The sequence below is a fragment of the Polypterus senegalus genome, chromosome 11, assembly GCF_016835505.1.
Source record: "Polypterus senegalus isolate Bchr_013 chromosome 11, ASM1683550v1, whole genome shotgun sequence".
Lineage (NCBI taxonomy): Eukaryota > Metazoa > Chordata > Cladistia > Polypteriformes > Polypteridae > Polypterus > Polypterus senegalus.
In genome coordinates, this window is record NC_053164.1 from 55,266,636 (window position 1) to 55,283,929 (window position 17,294).

The 17,294-nt window shown below is 35.9% G+C and overlaps 1 protein-coding gene across 2 annotated transcripts in view; it reads right to left on the reverse strand.

Annotated features, from left to right (window-relative positions):
* The window catches only part of LOC120539004 (antigen WC1.1-like), a 39,864-nt gene that overhangs the window by 12,594 nt on the left and 9,976 nt on the right, over positions 1 to 17,294 (reverse strand). For both annotated transcript variants that reach the window (XM_039768674.1, XM_039768675.1), the window contains 5 exons: positions 15,609 to 15,914; positions 13,175 to 13,480; positions 11,324 to 11,371; positions 3,735 to 4,049; positions 3,165 to 3,470 (listed from right to left, as the gene is read on the reverse strand). In XM_039768674.1, the coding sequence (XP_039624608.1) occupies positions 3,165 to 3,470; positions 3,735 to 4,049; positions 11,324 to 11,371; positions 13,175 to 13,480; positions 15,609 to 15,914 (1,281 nt within the window). The remainder of the gene's footprint in view (positions 1 to 3,164; positions 3,471 to 3,734; positions 4,050 to 11,323; positions 11,372 to 13,174; positions 13,481 to 15,608; positions 15,915 to 17,294) is intronic.

Sequence of the window (17,294 nt, forward strand, 5' to 3'; positions counted from 1 at the left end):
TTTTAGTGAGAAAGATATGAAATAACCATACTCTCAAAAATGCCTTCAGAGTTTTCCAGAGTATAGATATGTATGTATGTAGTCTTAACTTAAGGTAGTGCATTTTTACATAAGTTAGTTTTGACCTAGATTTCATATTATGGCCTGGTGTTATGGCTATAAAGCCTATTGCTGTGTTGGCATTAACAGTTGTTAGAGTAGAAAGGATAAATAAGCAATAGCAAAGCTCTCATAATGCTCCCCTTATTTTGCCTCCCCGAGTGAGGCAGACCACGCTCATAAAGTTCCAGTCCTTTGACATGCCGAGAGAGACAGAGCACATCCAGAGCAAAATGGGTCCCCCCAGTGGCAGTGTAGAAAAGGTTAAAATTGAGGGATCTTGAAAGTACAGTCCCAATACAATAAACTAGGGAATGATGTTAAACAGCTCCCATGGAGACTGAGGTAACGTATGGTAGTACATTCCCAATACAGTCAAGTATATGAAGTAAAAAAAAACCATGTGAATAGCTACCAAAAAGTACATATATTAATTGAAAGAGATTCCAATATACAAGCCAGAATCTTCTTTGCCTTATCAGAATACGGTATGACTCATGATCGTGTTTCAGAAGGATGTCGGGATCAGTCTGCTTAGCTCCTCTTCTGCTTCATTCGGAGAGCTAAACATGTAAACCTGACTTTTAATATTCACTTTTAATTTGGTGGGGTACAAGAGTATGTATCTTATATCAGCACTATGTAGACATTGTTAAATACTGTAGTATGAGCTGTGTTTAGCAACTGTTGCAGGGGAGAAATCTGGGAAAATACAAATGCAGCTATTTTCAAATATAATCTGTTTCTGTCTGAGAAAGAACATGACATTTTAATAATAATAATGTGTTGCATTTGTATAGCACTTTTCTCACTACTCAAAGCGTTCAATTTTGCTTGGCCTTCGCAGTTTTGAGGCATTCAATCCATGTATAATGGTAGGCTGCTGAGATCTCGGTGTTTAAGTTGAACTTCCCTCCACTTATTTAAGAGAATAGTTCAGCTATGAATTTCACTTGATTTGAACTGTCACATTTTTCAGGGAGACCTTCAATTCTGATGTTGTTCCTAGGTGAAGGCATTAATAGACTCCGAGAGCAACATTTCTATTGAGCATTTCCATTGTTGCTCACTGATATGTACTTCTTCAAAAGTGGAATACTTGTAAGGCTAGTCTTACCTGTATCTGCAGGGAAAGCCATTGGTATAGATCCATCAAATGTGTGCACACATTTCAGGGGAAACTCAACCCTTGATGGTAGCTACTATCCTCAGCCCACCATATTTTGTTATACTCGGGCAGGACTGGTCTAACAAGAAAAGTGGACAAGTACAAACTCCACCTGTAAGGACTAGGTAGAACATTTGGTGAAACAGCCAAATTGTCAACCAGCGGAAATAGTTTACCGCCTAAATCTTTTGAAACAGTGGAAGAAACAGGAACTAAAATTCCCTCCAGCCAACTACAATCCTATTTTTTAAAAAACTGGAAACTAAAATTTTTTAAATAATTTGACACCCAGACAACAAGGAATCAGTTAAGCTGTCCAATAAAGGGGTCTTGGATGAAAAACAGACCTCCCTGAATGAGCACTACATTGTTACAGAGTCGGGGTAATTGTCAGAGGATGCCCATATGACTGCTGGAAGCGAAGAAAGCAGAAAGTGTTATTGAGGAAAGTTTACTTCCTGTTATAGCTCTGTTGTATTAGTACAAAAGACAGATGGTAGTTGATGCTTTTGCAATGACTTCTGCCAACTTAATCAAGTCTCCAATTTATAAGCCTATTTGATGTGAATGGATGAGCTCCTTGAGCACCTCAGAAAGGCATGTTTCTTCACTACTCTAGGCATGACAAAAGAGTACAGACAAATACCTTTAGTAGAATCTGCCAATTAACACCCTAAGTGGACATTGGCAATACCATGTCCTCTCATTTGGGTTGCACAGGGCCCCAGCAACTTTACAAAGTCTGGTGGATAAAGTCAATCAATCAATCAATCAACATTTATTTATAAAGCACATTTTCATACAAAAAATGTAGCTCAATGTGCTTTACAAAATGAATAGAAAAATAGAAGACACAATAAAAAATAAACATAAGTCAACATTAATTAACAGAATAAGTAAGGTCCGATGGCCAGGGTGGACAGAAAAAACAAAAAAACTCCAAAAGCTGGAGAAAAAAAAAATCTGTAGGGATTCCAGACCACGAGACCGCCCAGTCCTTCAGCCCAACAATACCTACAGTCCTGTCTACTTGGATGAGGTTGTCATCTATTCCAGCACCTGGTACAGGCACAGGAGAAGCAGGTCCAAAAAAGTTTGGGTTACGTAGTGGGTGGAGGAATACTCAGACCACAATGCTCCCAATACAGTGGTATGGGATAGGTGCAGAAGCTATGTTCCATAACCTTAAGGAGGTCCTTATATCAGTACCTCTCTTAATTTCCCCTAACTTCTTTTTGATATTAATTCTTCAGACTGACACCTTGGACAGAGGTTTGGGGGCCATGCTGAGCCAAATCATTAACGGTACTGACCACCCTGTGATGTACTTGAGCAGAAGACTACATATTTGGAAGACAAGGTATGTGACAGTTGAGCAGGAAGCTCTGGCAATCAAGTGGGCCACACATCAGCTGAGGTACTATCTTCACAGTCGCAAGTTCATTTTAATTACTGATTATACCCCTCTTCAGTGGATGGCCACGCAAAAAAAGTCTAATCCACATGTTAACAGATGGTTCACCGACCTCCATACATGAATTTATGGTCTTATATTGCCGGGGCTCCCATCATGCCAATGCCAATGTTGAATGGGAGACAACTTCAGGGCTTATTTGTCATTGTTCATGCTTTCTTTCTTACCGTATATATAAGTCAACTATTTCCTTTTTAAGGATTATTTTGAAACTGCAAGATTAAATTTAACACTGGTGATTTTGCTGTGTACTATTACAGATGATAAACCTATATATTTTTTTGTTTTATAGTGATTATGTACACCTACATATGTTAAATTACAGCTGTATTAAGAAAGTGAAAATGTGCTAGATATTCAACACTTTAAGTATTTGAATTCCAAATAAAATATTAAAACATGTATTTTTGTTTGTCTGTTTACCTGTGCAAGAGAGTTTTGCCACTTCAGTCCTGGTGCATGCATTTTTACCCCATGGGGAAGAGGGACATTGCCAGATAGAAGCCTCATGTCCTCTACATCTGACTTTGTCCAGCCATTTTGGATCAGGGTCCAGTTTTGATAATTCTTCTTTAACATCAGAGGTAAGATTTCCACAGCCTAATTCTTGGCAGATCATGGCAGCAGTGGCCTTATCCATGTTATTTGCACAGACGCTGCCCCATGAGTTGTTATAGAAAGCCTGAAGTTGTCCCGAACAGCCATCAGTTAACCTCAGCATCTTGAATTCTTTCAAAATAGAATTTTAAAAAGTTTAAAGAAATGTTATGCTTTTAAAATATATACATTACTAAAAATAAAGAGCACACCATAAATTACAGAACATGACTATTAAAGATTCAAGTGTCTGGATAACACAGAATAAAAAATGCAAGATAAGAGCTAATTCATATGGTTTAATTTCATGTTCATATATATACTCTGGATAGCTACTTTTTTCAACTTTTAATAAGCTTATACATTGACTTATATTATATATTATAATTAGTTTACCTGTACAATTTACTCCTACATCTTCCTTATGTCTACAGTTATGCTGCCCCCATGTTTGATGTCTACAGTCCCAGAGAGATGATTCATTTCCCTGACAGTGCAAATCATCCAGCCAAATATGTCCACTTCCTGGTCCATATGAGACTGGAGTTATGGCATTTACAGGTGTCTCACACTGGAGCTGCCTACAAACTACATTTGCATCTAGTAAGTCCCAGGAATCATCACACACTGTCCCCCAGGATCCATTGTAGAATATCTCCAGTCTTCCATCACAGACACCTGTTCCATTGGTTAACCTGAGGGCAAACTGATCTGAAAAACAGAAATAAGAGGCACTAAAGTGTGGCCAGGAACCAAATAAAAATAGCAATCTATCCCTGGAGAAATGATCATCTTTAAAGCCAAAAAATTCACCCCCAGTCTGCCATTATGAATTTCTCAGTGGTGGGCTGTCAGGGCCTGCAAGGCCTTCTCTGCTGGCCTAAAAAAATATCTGAATCATAAACTGATGTTAATTATATTATGTCCATGAATACTTTTTAAATAATTCCAAGTAGTCTGCCCGCTTCCTTTCATAGCTTTTCCGATGGTTGTGCTGCTTCCAGACATGTATTTTCGTATTATAGCATTTAACCTATCACATTTCAGCCATCATTTGTTGCCAGGCAAGGTCAAAGTCAAAGAAGTCTGTCCGGAGGCCTTCACAATCCGTTCTGCAGGCCCTCTAACACAAAATAAATGTCGATTAAACTGTTGCTTCAACCAATCAGATTTTGAGTTGGTGTCACTAGGGCCCTCTAGCAGGCTTACGGCAACGTCACCGTATTCAGACCCGTTGATTGGATATGATGGTGTATTAGAAAAATCTGAATGAGAGCATGGGGCAGCTGTTCACATTGGTATATTTGGCGGTGACCATTCCCGTGTCCACTGCTTCTGTCGAGCAGACATTTTCAGCCCTAAAACGAATTAAAACTTATGCCAGAAGTACGACAGGGCAGGTTCGACTTTCAGCATTAGCTTCGATGGCGATAGAAAGGGACTTTGTGATGGAACTGAAGCACACGGATAATCTGTACAACAGAGTAATTGAACTGTTTTTGAGGAAATAGAGGAGGATGGATTTTTTTACAAATAATCCCAATTTTTGGTGAGTAAAATATTGCAATTTTCCTAAATAATATTGCACGTTTATGAGTTATTATTGATGTCTTTTATGTGTGTCGCGGCTGTAGCTGCAGTAGAAAGGAACTTGTTCACCCCTGGTTTGTCTATTCAATAAAGGCATTTATTGTGGCTACAGGAGTTATCTATCTGTGATCCAACGGCTCTTTATACTGTATTTCTCCATATTAAGATGGTTTTTATAACTATAAATTAGTTTTTGAGGGGCAGGTTGATTCACTACTGAAGGCCTAGGTGTGAAATGCACGGCCCGCCACTGGAATTTCTAAATATAATTTTACCACTGTCACACTACTTATTTCTATTTTATCCACAAGGCTAAGTCTATTGGCACATTATAAAAGAGGAAGTATAAGCCTCTGTTTATTTTTAGACATTTCACCCAAGAGAAGGAAAGCATCAGCAATCATGTTAGATAATTGCACCCTTTGTTTGTCTTTGTGAATAGTTTTATATTTTGAAAAACAGAACAGCTGATAAGAAGCATATTATAATGACTTCAATCACTATTTTTGCAACAGCTTTTTTTTGTGCATATGCATATTGTGGTTTGGCACCTTTAAGCAACCATTTTGTGAGCATTTTTTGCTTCTCTTCTAAAAACATTTTTATTTCTTTATTCTCTTTGGGAACTAATTGATTTAGGCAAGCACTTGTGAGGTGAGTGGTAAAACTAAGAGCAAATAACAGACCTTAGTGAACCAAATCCACATATTTAATAAAAGTACACCACCTGGTATAGGGTTTACTGGGGCCTCCTCCTGGAGCCAGGCCTAGGGGAGTGCCTGCAGGTGAATTGCTGGCCAGACAGAAAGAAATAAGCAAAATCTTACTGCCCTCTTTCTGCGGGTGGAACATGGGCTTGATGTGATGTGACTTGGGTGGTATTCAAAGGCAAAGGCTTTGTTAGACTGGAACACAGACAAACTGACTCTTGGGATATGGAATGTCATCTCTGTTGGAGAAGGAAGGAGCTGGAGTTGGTGGGTGAGGTGGACTACTACCAACTAGATATAGTTCAGTTCATGTTCACCTATTTGCTTGGTTCTCGAACCAAACCCTTCAAAAAGAGGTTGGACTGTCATTTACTTTGGAGTTGCCCAGTGGGAAAGGTGTCAGGTGGGAGTGGACTTCTTAGCCTGGTTGATGTCATGTTGAAGTTTTTCCCAGAGAATAAGAGTGTTGCCTCTGCAACTAAAGGTCTCTGAGAAGACTCTGACTGCCATATGTAATTATGCACCAAATGTCAGTTTGGAGTACCAAGCCTTCTTGGAATGTCTGGATGAGAGGCGCGATTGGGAGGAATGGCCTCCCTGATCTAAATCCAAGCAATGTTATGTCATTGGACTTCTGTGCTAGGCATGGTTTATCCATAACAAACACCATGTTTGAATGTAGTTGTGTAGGAGGAGGATTTGAGGGTTTATTTAACAGGCAAGGGTCAACACCTGGAAGACAAAGATCTAATTAACAAAAGCCCAGGATGTGAAAAAAATTGTAGTAAAGAAAAATATTAAATGAATTAGTAACAAAAATAATTTATAAACTCAGAGCTAAAACAAGGCATAAATCAGTAAGAACAGAAAATAATTATTAACCAGAGATCTATTTTTAACATTCAACAACACTGGTAAATGTCCTGGTCATAGCACAAATTTGGACATCCCATAATTGCAAAACATTGACATTTAAGCCATTGTCTTGCCTAGCAAAGATGTAGCAACCAAGGCATGAAACATCTCCAAATTGTGATACCCACAAGAAAATTAAAATGGTGTTACGACAGAACATAATGGGTCAGTTGCAGTGTACCTGAGATAGTACTACTCTAGCTGCAGATCAAGTCCAGACTCTGTAGTACAGTATAAAGAAGAGAATATCCTCAGGTCTAAGTGCTGTTGCAGTGAACTAAGATCAATACCAAATTTAACTTGTACATTATATTCATGCCCCTTGATGTGCGAGTGACAGCTGATTTAAATCTCCAAGGGAGAGTATCCTCTGGAATGTTTTATTTTTATATGTTATGTTGATAGAGTGTAAATATATGCCTATGACACCCTGGGACCTGTTGGGGTCTTAATCTGTCCTTGCTGTAACTCATTTCCCTATGACGTAGATAATACAGAGACATTGATACAGTATTTGGCATTCATTATGTGCCCAGCTTTTCCTAATAACCAAATTACTCCAATAGTCACCAAAGTGTATATAAGAATCAGTCAGAGGTGGAACAATATTCATAAAGAATGTCTCATTGCAGCACAAATTTCACATTAGAGCACAGGCGCAATATGCTACATATTGTGAGAGATCTTATATCAGACCTGGAAAACATTCGCAAATATACTCTCATGATACCACAAAACTGGCCAAGTGATTCCTTAATTAGGGATACATACAATGTGTCTTTTTATTGAATATTAATGTTTAAATGTATGTTAATCCATATTTTTCTATTTCTTGTATTATGCAATGTACAGTACATTATTTCCATGCATCCTTGTCTTTTTCTGTGGCACTGAGTTAAATGTATTTGATTCAGTACCATGCTATACTTTAGGCCAAAAATAAATAAAACTTATGGTTTCCTTATTGTTCAATGACATATTTTTGATTTTACTTGTCCATAATGATTTGTCTGATGCATGCAGAATTCATTTTGTAACTTTACCCACCGTGCTGTTTGTTAAACCTGCTCACAAAGTGGTTTAAGTCAGTACACAAATTTGTTCCCCCTATCCAGCACCAAGAAGCACACTGCAACTGCAGTTAGTCTTAATCTTGGTCTGCTGGAAGTCCGTAGCTCTGAGGCTCACTGCAACAGCATTTAACCTGAAAGTGAGTCTTTGGAACATTAGAACAAGCTAGGCAAGAACAGGCCATTCAGCCCAACAAAGCTCACCAGTCCTATCCACTTATTTCTTGTAAAAAACATCAAGTTTATTGGCCTATAGTTGCTTGTATCTGCCCTGTCACCCTTTTTCGATAATGGGATATTTGCCATATTCTAGTCCTTTGGAATCTCTCCAGTGTGCAGTGACTTCCTTAAAAATATGTGTCAAAAGTTTATATACATACTTGTTAGCTACCTTAAGAACTCGAGGGTAAATTTTATCTGGTCCTGATGATTTGTTTGTTTCTAGGGTATTTAATCTGAGCAGTACTTGTCCCTCTACAATTTCTTAATCACTCAGAACCTCCTTAGTAGTCGTGTTTACCTCCACTTCCACACTTAAGATCTCAGAAAAATGCAAGTTTAGAGTGTGCGCTATTTCACTTTCTGTATCTTTTAATTACCCTTTTCTATTCCTGATGCACTTCACCTCCTTCTTGACTGTTCTTTCACTACTAAAATACTGAAAGAATTTCTTAAGATCGTCTTTAGCCTTATCTGCTATATTCCCCTCCTACCGTCTTTTAGCGTCTCTAATATCTTTCTTAATGGTTGCCCTCAAGTTCTCATAAGCCCTACAATTCACTTTGGAGTTATTAATCTTATACACCTTTTATACAGACGTTTTGGTGGGCAGTGGCTCAAGAGCAAAGAAGGTGTACTTTATGAAGATGGATTTTTTACAATTTAACCCTGGGCACAAATTAGTGTCCACTTTTATTTCACTGTTTTTAATTTAAGTGGAAATTTGGCTCAATATAATATTAAAAAAATGTTTTAATACAATTGCTGATTATGTCAGTTTATCAAAAAAAGACGTAGCACCACCTCTCTAGCACATATACTTAATTTTCCTCACATAGCACATCTTGACAAGACAAGGGAGCAAATTTTAAAAATTGTGGCAAATGTTTACATCATAGCAAATCAAATTAAAAATAATTTTACCTACATACTGCAAAATTTGAGTCAAATATTCAGGAAGCCACTAAATCTGGTACAATATATGGTTATTATTTTTTGTACATTAGACTTTCAGAACATTTAGAGTGTTTTGAAATCACAAGAATAATACAAAATTCCTGGGCTGGGGAATTCCTTCTCATTGAATGTAAGTATAAACATAACTTAGAGTTTAATGTGATAAAAAATTTAAATTGTGAGAGCACAAATCTTATATTTACTAAGAGAATATTATATCACAGTAATTTACTTGATGGTGCTGTCAATCAAGGTAATTATTCTCCTCTACATTAAGAATAAGACAACAAAGAAATATAAATGCATACTTCCTGTGTTTATCCAAGATTTTAATTTGTAAATTTACCTGTGTGTCAGCTCATATGAATACAAGAATCTGATCCAACAAACGTAAAATATGTGCTAGATCTCTAGAGTAGTATAATTGTCTATGCATTTAGAATCTTTACAAGAAAAAGTTATACTCTCACAAGGTTATTCTGATGTCACTGGCACAAATATGAACAAAATATGATTGTTTATACTTTAAATATTCAGGCTATTTAAATCTGATAAAACATTACATTCTCAGATACATTCTTTATTAATACCCATCATTTATTAATCTTTGCTAATAACCCTTTTATGTAATTGTAAAATTAGAGAAATTGTAATTAGATTTGCAAGATCAAAACCTGTTATCCAATGACCACAAACTTGCTCTGCTCTGGATATTCTTTGAATATGTTCATTTTGACAAGGGAATTTTAATAGAAAGATTTTTTTCTGCATATGCATTTAAAAAGTACAATTTCAGTTCTAAAGGCATGGTTTGTGGATTTTTTATGTCCATCATTTTATGTTGCTGAGAGAGCATATGTACCATGTAGGCAATGTTTGCAACAAAAAAAGTCCTGCCAAAAACAAGCACACTGTGCCAGACACAGTAAAAACAGAGATCTGTCTTATCATGCTACACTTTCAAATCTGGAAATGCCAAATTATTTTGTGTATGTATTGGTTTAGAACATGCAAAGTCAATGCAGACATGATTGCATGGACACACAACTTTGCAACAAATCTGTCAACTCTCTGGAAGAACAACGTTAAAGTGAGATCTTTTTTCTGTGCGGATTTGCCTACACAGGAAATGTGAACTGGCCATTAATATAAAATATGAACTGGCCATTAATTTTCATCATAGGTGAAGGAATTACCATATCAGCCTGTGCAGTTGGGGGGCTTTTTTGAATTTTTAAATAAATATTGTTAAAGCCAATGTGCATAAGAAACATATTGAACTAGTTTTTATTTTGGTAATAAAGCTGTGAAATATGTCAAATTAGTTGTTCTCTGGCAACAAGCCCTACATCCTTACACTCTGTAAATATATATTTTCATTTTCCCTCTGGTCAAGATGCTTTGTCTAGAATTGTTGCAGTCCACCCACAGCTAAATAAGTTGTTTGGTGAGTTTTGATAGATTTTTTGAATTTTGCATTTTTTTCTTCAAATTAATTTACAACTAGAATTAAATAGTCTGCGCTCCATTGTTAATTAAATTTGGATTTGTTGGAAGTTTTTTTTTTTGTGTTGTGTTGTGTTCTCTTGATTTGCATTTCTTTATACAAAGTTCTTATTATGATGTACCAAGAGAGGAAAAACAATTTAGTTAACTAGTTAAGAAGGCTGGTTCAATTACGGGACACATTTTTGACTCAATGTAGGTAGTGGCAGAGGAGAGAATGAAAACAAATGTGATAGCCATTGCTGTACATCTTCTCTATGACAAACTATGACTGAGTACTTATTGCCAACAAATTATTCAACAGAATTATGTCAACCCCCTATTGCAACACACCTTAATAATGCCTCACTGTGACTGCTCTCTATCTATCTATTATATAGTGACTTTCATATCTATCGATCCATCTATGTATTGATTGTTCACCCTAGCTCTATTTTGATTAAGATGAATTATGACAGCATTGTATGATGATGGTAATGTATTTATAAGCTTACACTGTACAGATTCCACCATAACAAAATAATTCACAAAATAATTTATATATAACAAAATTAAACTGCATGTATTTATAAAACTTTACAGATCATTTTGTCTAAGAAGGCCACTTGTATTTTAGGGACATGGTTTTGACTGACATGGATGATATTAATGACAGTAACTATTTGTTCACGCTATATTTCAGTCTCTTTCTGTCTCTCTCTCAAGATACTATTACTGCAGTGTTTCATGTCAAAAACAAATGTAACTCAAAGGGAAAAACATCTGTAGAGATTCAAACATTTAGAAAGATATGAAGAGACTATACATTTATAAAAAAAATAACAAAATGTCCCATATCAAATTAGAGAAATTCTTGAGTGAAACTCTATAGGATTCTGAAAGCACTGCAAGTCAAAATTACAGAAAATGTCAATGATCAGTTGTAGCAAGTTTTGTGTCAACTATTTACATGGGATTTAAATGGCTAGGTTGCACTTTTTGTTTGTGCAAATTTATCTATTTATTGTTGTTTACTCACTGCCTTCAGTTGGTTTTCTGGATCTTGAAGGTAGGCCCATATTGATACCTAAGGGAACAAATAGTTGGGTTCATTAAAGTTAAGTTTAAGAACAGTTTAAATTTTACAGGTATTCATATCTTATGAAACAGAAAGTGTTTAATAATTGTGGTTTATTGTGTGGTCCTGTTTAGAATCTTAACTTGAAATTTCTATGTCAGCAAATGTGCTATTGTTCTAGTGGAATTTGAATCATAAACCTGTCTAGAAGAAACAGAATAGTAAAAAAGAATAGTAAGGAGCAGGATCAGGTCACCAATGGGTAATCAATCATACTGATAAAAAGGATCCAAAAAATGCAAAACAAAACTTTAATCAGTGAAACAAAAAGAAACCTCAAAAGATTACTAAACAAATCTGATCTCAGAAACATCACTCAGGACTGGTGGAATTTACATTTTTAAGCTTATCATAAAGTTTCTTTTCATGAAAATAGGAAAAGGATCTCATAAACATGAAGTTTATAGGTTTCTGGGTCTTGTGAATAAATTAGAACATCATCTATATACACAAGGATATATTTTTCAAATATATATTGTACTATAGCATTTGCAAATAATTGAAAAATGTCCAGAGCATTGGCCAGACCATATCACATGTACTGGTAATACCCAGATATGGTGTTAAAAGCTGCTTCCTATTCAACTCCTTTTTTTATAAAAATCAAATTGCATGCACTCCATAAAACTAATTTAGTGAATATGGTAGTGCCTGTTACCTGATTTAATAATGAGGAACTCAATGAGAGACAGTAACTATTTTATATTGCTTTTTAATTCATACCCCTACTATCAACATAAAAACTACTCGGTTTCTCCCATATTTGTGGGAAAAAAAACATTTTTGATTAAAATTACTGGGCAGTCTTAGGAATCCATTAGCAAGATTTCCTCTAATATATTTCTCCTTATAGTTGTAGCTTCTGGTCTGGGAAGGGCATATACTCTCCCCTTACATAATGGAACCCCAAGGAGAAGACCATTGACACTATCATAGGCTGCATTTGGGAAAAGGGTCTGAGTTCACATTTTATTAAGAACATTTTTGAGAATCTCTGAATGTATGGTGCGGATAGATGACTTTGGCATTTTAGTAATCCTCACCCCAAATACTACTTATTTTATTAGCCAATCAATAAACAGATTGTGCTTCTTCTACTATAGCTAACCTGAACCATTTGCAAGATGACAAAAGATATGCATGGTGCCCAGCTAGTGAGTTATAGGAACTAAAATATATTCTATTCTTTTCTTACCAGTGGGTTGTCTGTCCATCAACAGAAAAAAATCTAAATCTTTAGTTAATTTTGTGCAGGTTTCCTTAAAACATTAAATTATTTAAATAAATCCGAGCTAGTAAAATTATCTACAGCACTGAAGTCTAGAAGGGAACAAAAAATGTGATTTATATTTCATTTAAAAAAAAGGTCAACAAAACAAAATATTGTGGAAAGTGGTAATAAAATCCCCCTGCCCTTGAAGAAAATAATTTATGTCTTCTTTTACCTACTTTGCTTATAAAGCACTAATAATACATGATTCAGATTTGAGTGTAAACTGTTTCTAATAAAATGCATACACTAATGTTTACAATAATAAGCATTTCTGTAAAATCATTACAACACTGAAGTTTCATTAAGTGGATTTATTGAATGGATGGATATACTTTTCTGTAAATTGTTTCCCGTTAAACAATGTATCAATTATAATTTACAGCAGCCTTGAAACAGTATTTGATTTTATATGCAGTTAACTGAGAACATCTATGTGAATAAAATCATTTAGAAAACCACATAATGAACAATCTACTCACCAGAGCAAATAACTCCAGCATCATGCCTATGTGTGCACTCCTCACTCCCATAATCAAGAGCTGGGCACTTTGTCAGGTCAGCTTCATCACCTTTACATTGAAGATTATCTCTCCATATTTCTCCACTGCCTTTTCCAAAACTGGCCTGTCCAGGGACTTCAATTGCATATCCACATCCTAAGTGGTTACAGACAACACTGGCATCCTGTAGGTCCCAGTAACGATCACAGACAGTCCCCCACTGCATGCCGTAATAAAGCTCAACTCGACCAGAACAGGAGTTGGAGCCATTTACCAGTCTGTAAGCTGTGTAGAAAGTAAAAAGAACAGGTATATGAGAAGATAGTAACTTGTGTACATTAAATGGTGTTGTTTTCAAAAAGATCACCATTTATAAAATAAAGCTGAACAGTAGTGATAACCAGTAAAACTAAATTAAATATACATTATTTTAGATTTTAACACATCTCATAAACAACATGAAAAGAAAGTGATTAATAAGACAATCTCACAGAATCATGCATTTTTGTGCCTGTACAGCACACTGATGTCAAAGAAAGATAAAAAAAATTAAGATATTTACAGATTATGTATAAAATTATTAGGTTAGCTCTATAACATCTATATATGGTCTCTGTAAGTGCTTTCAATTTTATATTCTGTGTCTGGTAAAATTAAGATTCAGATGTAAGTCTATTTAAAATATTGTCTACTTGCCTTTGTAATATACTGTATATTTATATATATTCTAACACTTCATTTTGGTCTGTTCTGGTATTTTCTGAAATAGTTTTAACTAGATAGTTGTAAATCTTACCCTAGTGTCCAGTGATTAGTGATAGCACCATTTAGCTTTGTATACACTACACAATGTTTACCGGCAGTAATATCAAGACAAATATTTTAAAAATTATCATTAAAAATTGTTTGGTAAATTTTGTAATTATTGGTATGATGTGAAGTTTTCAAAGTTTTGAATGAATCTTATCACATTCTTCATGGGATTCTGAGGCTGTATGTTCTGGACACTCAGGCAAAAAATGTTTTATTTGTGGTAAGTAAATCAGCTCAGATTGATGGAGTGTCTGCTGGAAAGACTTCAAAGACCCTGGTGCGGATGTGCAGAATGAGTTGAACTCTTACTCCTTCTCTAGCAACCTGGGTTGTGGGGCTTGGGTTATTGTGGTCAGAAACATGAAGTCGTAATTGATTCTTTTGAAAACTTTAGTGTACCACATGGTGTCTTGTGGGAGGTGCTACAAGAGTGTGGTGTTCTAGGGCTGCGGAGTGCTATTCCATCTCCTGTATTTGAGAAGCAAAACAGCTTTCATGTCAAGTTCATTCAATGTTTATTTTATATTACAAAATGAACCCTAGGTTGTTTAGCGCCCTTTTTCAGTACCATGGGAGAACATGAGAGAACAGCCTGTGATTTTTTTCCAGATCAAGCAGAGGATGCCGTAAAAATGCCTCCCCCGCAAACTTTTCCAGGTACAACCAACTTAAAGACCACCAGGGGCCAGGCTATGGACATGCCAGGGGAACTTTATCTCTTGCCTTGTCTTTACACACTTTTAAATCCTCAGTGGAAGATGAAAAAAGTTGCAGAGGAGATTATGCAGTGACTCCATCTAGGTGTGATGTCACTAACTCTTCAAGAATATGAGAGTGATTTTGAATGAAATTTGTACTCTCAGTTGAGGAAGAATTGTTATGTCTTATATCAATAAAGAACTCAATGTTGTTTGCAGCACACCAATAGAAGACTACAGTCTGGCGGAACCTTGAAGCCCACAAGGTGCCTAATCCATTACTGAATACATTTATATTATAAACACAGAAATACACATTTAATAAATCTTCTGATTTGATATTTTATTAGGAACCATGTCCTACAAGAACAATGTTATTTTTTAATTTTGTAACATATATTTTCTTAATTACAACTAGACCTATTAAGATATCTCATTCTAATTCAACACACACAGGTTGTGTTGTGTTAATATTGTTAAAGAAAACCTATCCATTATTCTAAAAAACCAAGTAATTTACTCAAGATTGAATGGTTTATGGAGGAATGAAGTATTATACAGTTTAAAAGAATTAGTTTTCCAGGCAGGTTCTTTGAAAAAGTGATACTGATTCCCCACAGCACAAATTCATTTCAGGCTTGAAGCTGCCTAAATACTGCATTAAAAACCATACTAGCCATCAGTACGTCTTTGGGTGCTTCACACACCACTGTATGAAAGTGGACACTACTCAGTTTTCAAGATCGATCTGAGCACTTCTTTTAAATAAAAATGCAGCAAGAAATGATTCTTGTACAATATGGCAATTAAATATTGAAGTGATCTATAAACATCACTTTTTATTGTATCAGTTTAAAAATTCTACTTTTACACTTAATATTTCAAAGAAAAAAAAAACTTACGAACACAAACAAGGCCAACATCGTTCCTTTCAGTACAGAGAGTTGCACTCTCAGAGAATGGACAATCAAAAATCTTTCTTTCATTTCCTCTGCACTGAATCTTTTTCTCCCAAAATGAACCTTTTCCTTGACCAAACATTCCTGCTCGATATTCTTTTAGAGCTCCACATTCCAATTCCTGACAGACAACCTCAGCTGCCGTCTGATTAAAGTTTACATCACAAATGCTCTTCCAGCTATTATCCCGCAGCACTTCTAGTCTCCCAGAGCAGGAGCTGCTGCCACCCACTAAACGTGCACCAGTACCTGAAAGGAAAAACATTGGTTTAATGTGAAAGTGTAAGAAATGAGAAGACAAAATGTTCCATTGCGGTTGAATTACAGTTCATATTGTCTATTCCAGTGCAGAAGGAAATTTGTATCCAGGAAACTGGATAGCATTGCTGTATTTATTTACATACTTCCCACAACTGTACACACTTAAATCCATTACTTATTAAACAAGTATTTAATTGGTGTTTTAAATTCTTTATATTATGCAGGAATGCTTAGTGTACTGTAATATAGGTGTTTAGTGATATTTGGAAAAAACGATTTAGAGACTTTGGATGTGCTGAGAATGCATTTTTATCTTTCCAAAACTGTTAAACAAAATGTACTCTATTTGTTTATCTGTTTGTTCACCAAGTGTGAAAAAAGGTGAACAGATTTTCATGAAATTTTGCATCTGTGCTGCTGTTGGTCCAACTCAAATTGCAGGCTACATAACATATTTGTGGAGAGGTCTTGTAATGGATGGGGCAGCCCAAAAATAGTGTGCCAAGTTTGGAGCTTTAGTTCCATTCAGGCAGCAGGAGAGCACTGAGGCTGATGAAAGAGCAACATTACCAGCAAACATGTTTTATACTGGCCAAAGCTGAATCTTATCTAAGAGAGCAGGTACAGCATTTTCTTCTTAACTAATGTGGATAACAATGTTATTATCTCACTTGATTACTTTTTTTGCCTAAGAGTACATCATTTTGTTTCATCATGGGTGTAACTATGTTGAATATCCATCCATCCATTTTCCAATCCGCTGAATCCGAACACAGGGTCACGGGGGTCTGCTGGAGCCAATCCCAGCCAACACAGGGCACAAGGCAGGAACCAATCCCGGGCAGGGTGCCAACCCACCGCAGTATGTTGAATATACAAAAGACAATTTTTCCTTTTCTCAGAAATATATGTGTCCAAAAGCACTGTATGGTGTTGCCAAACCCTTAAGGAGAAAATTCAATCTTTCAACTCTCAAAAAAACCTTTACAATGCCGAAAATCTCTTTGAAAGTGAGATTCAAAGTTGAGAAATGCTGGTGAAATGAAGTTTAGCAGCAGTTTTACAAATCAAAAGGATGTGGAAGGAAATTTGGCTGCTTTGCTCACTGCCTATTATTTTGTGATGCTATATTATATATAACATATGGAGAGAGATTTCATCTACCAGACAAGGACAGTGGTGGCCTGGTCTGTGTTTGTCATACATGCAGAAAGAAATTTCTTTGAGCTACATTTTTTTGTCAAAGCAAAGTCTAGTAGCAGAGCTTATGGGATCAAAGAAAAGAAGAGGGTCAGGAGAACTTCTTCAAGAGGTGTGGACAAATGAGAGTGAGAATAGCTTTCTATCTCTTAAAATAAGGTTGGCATC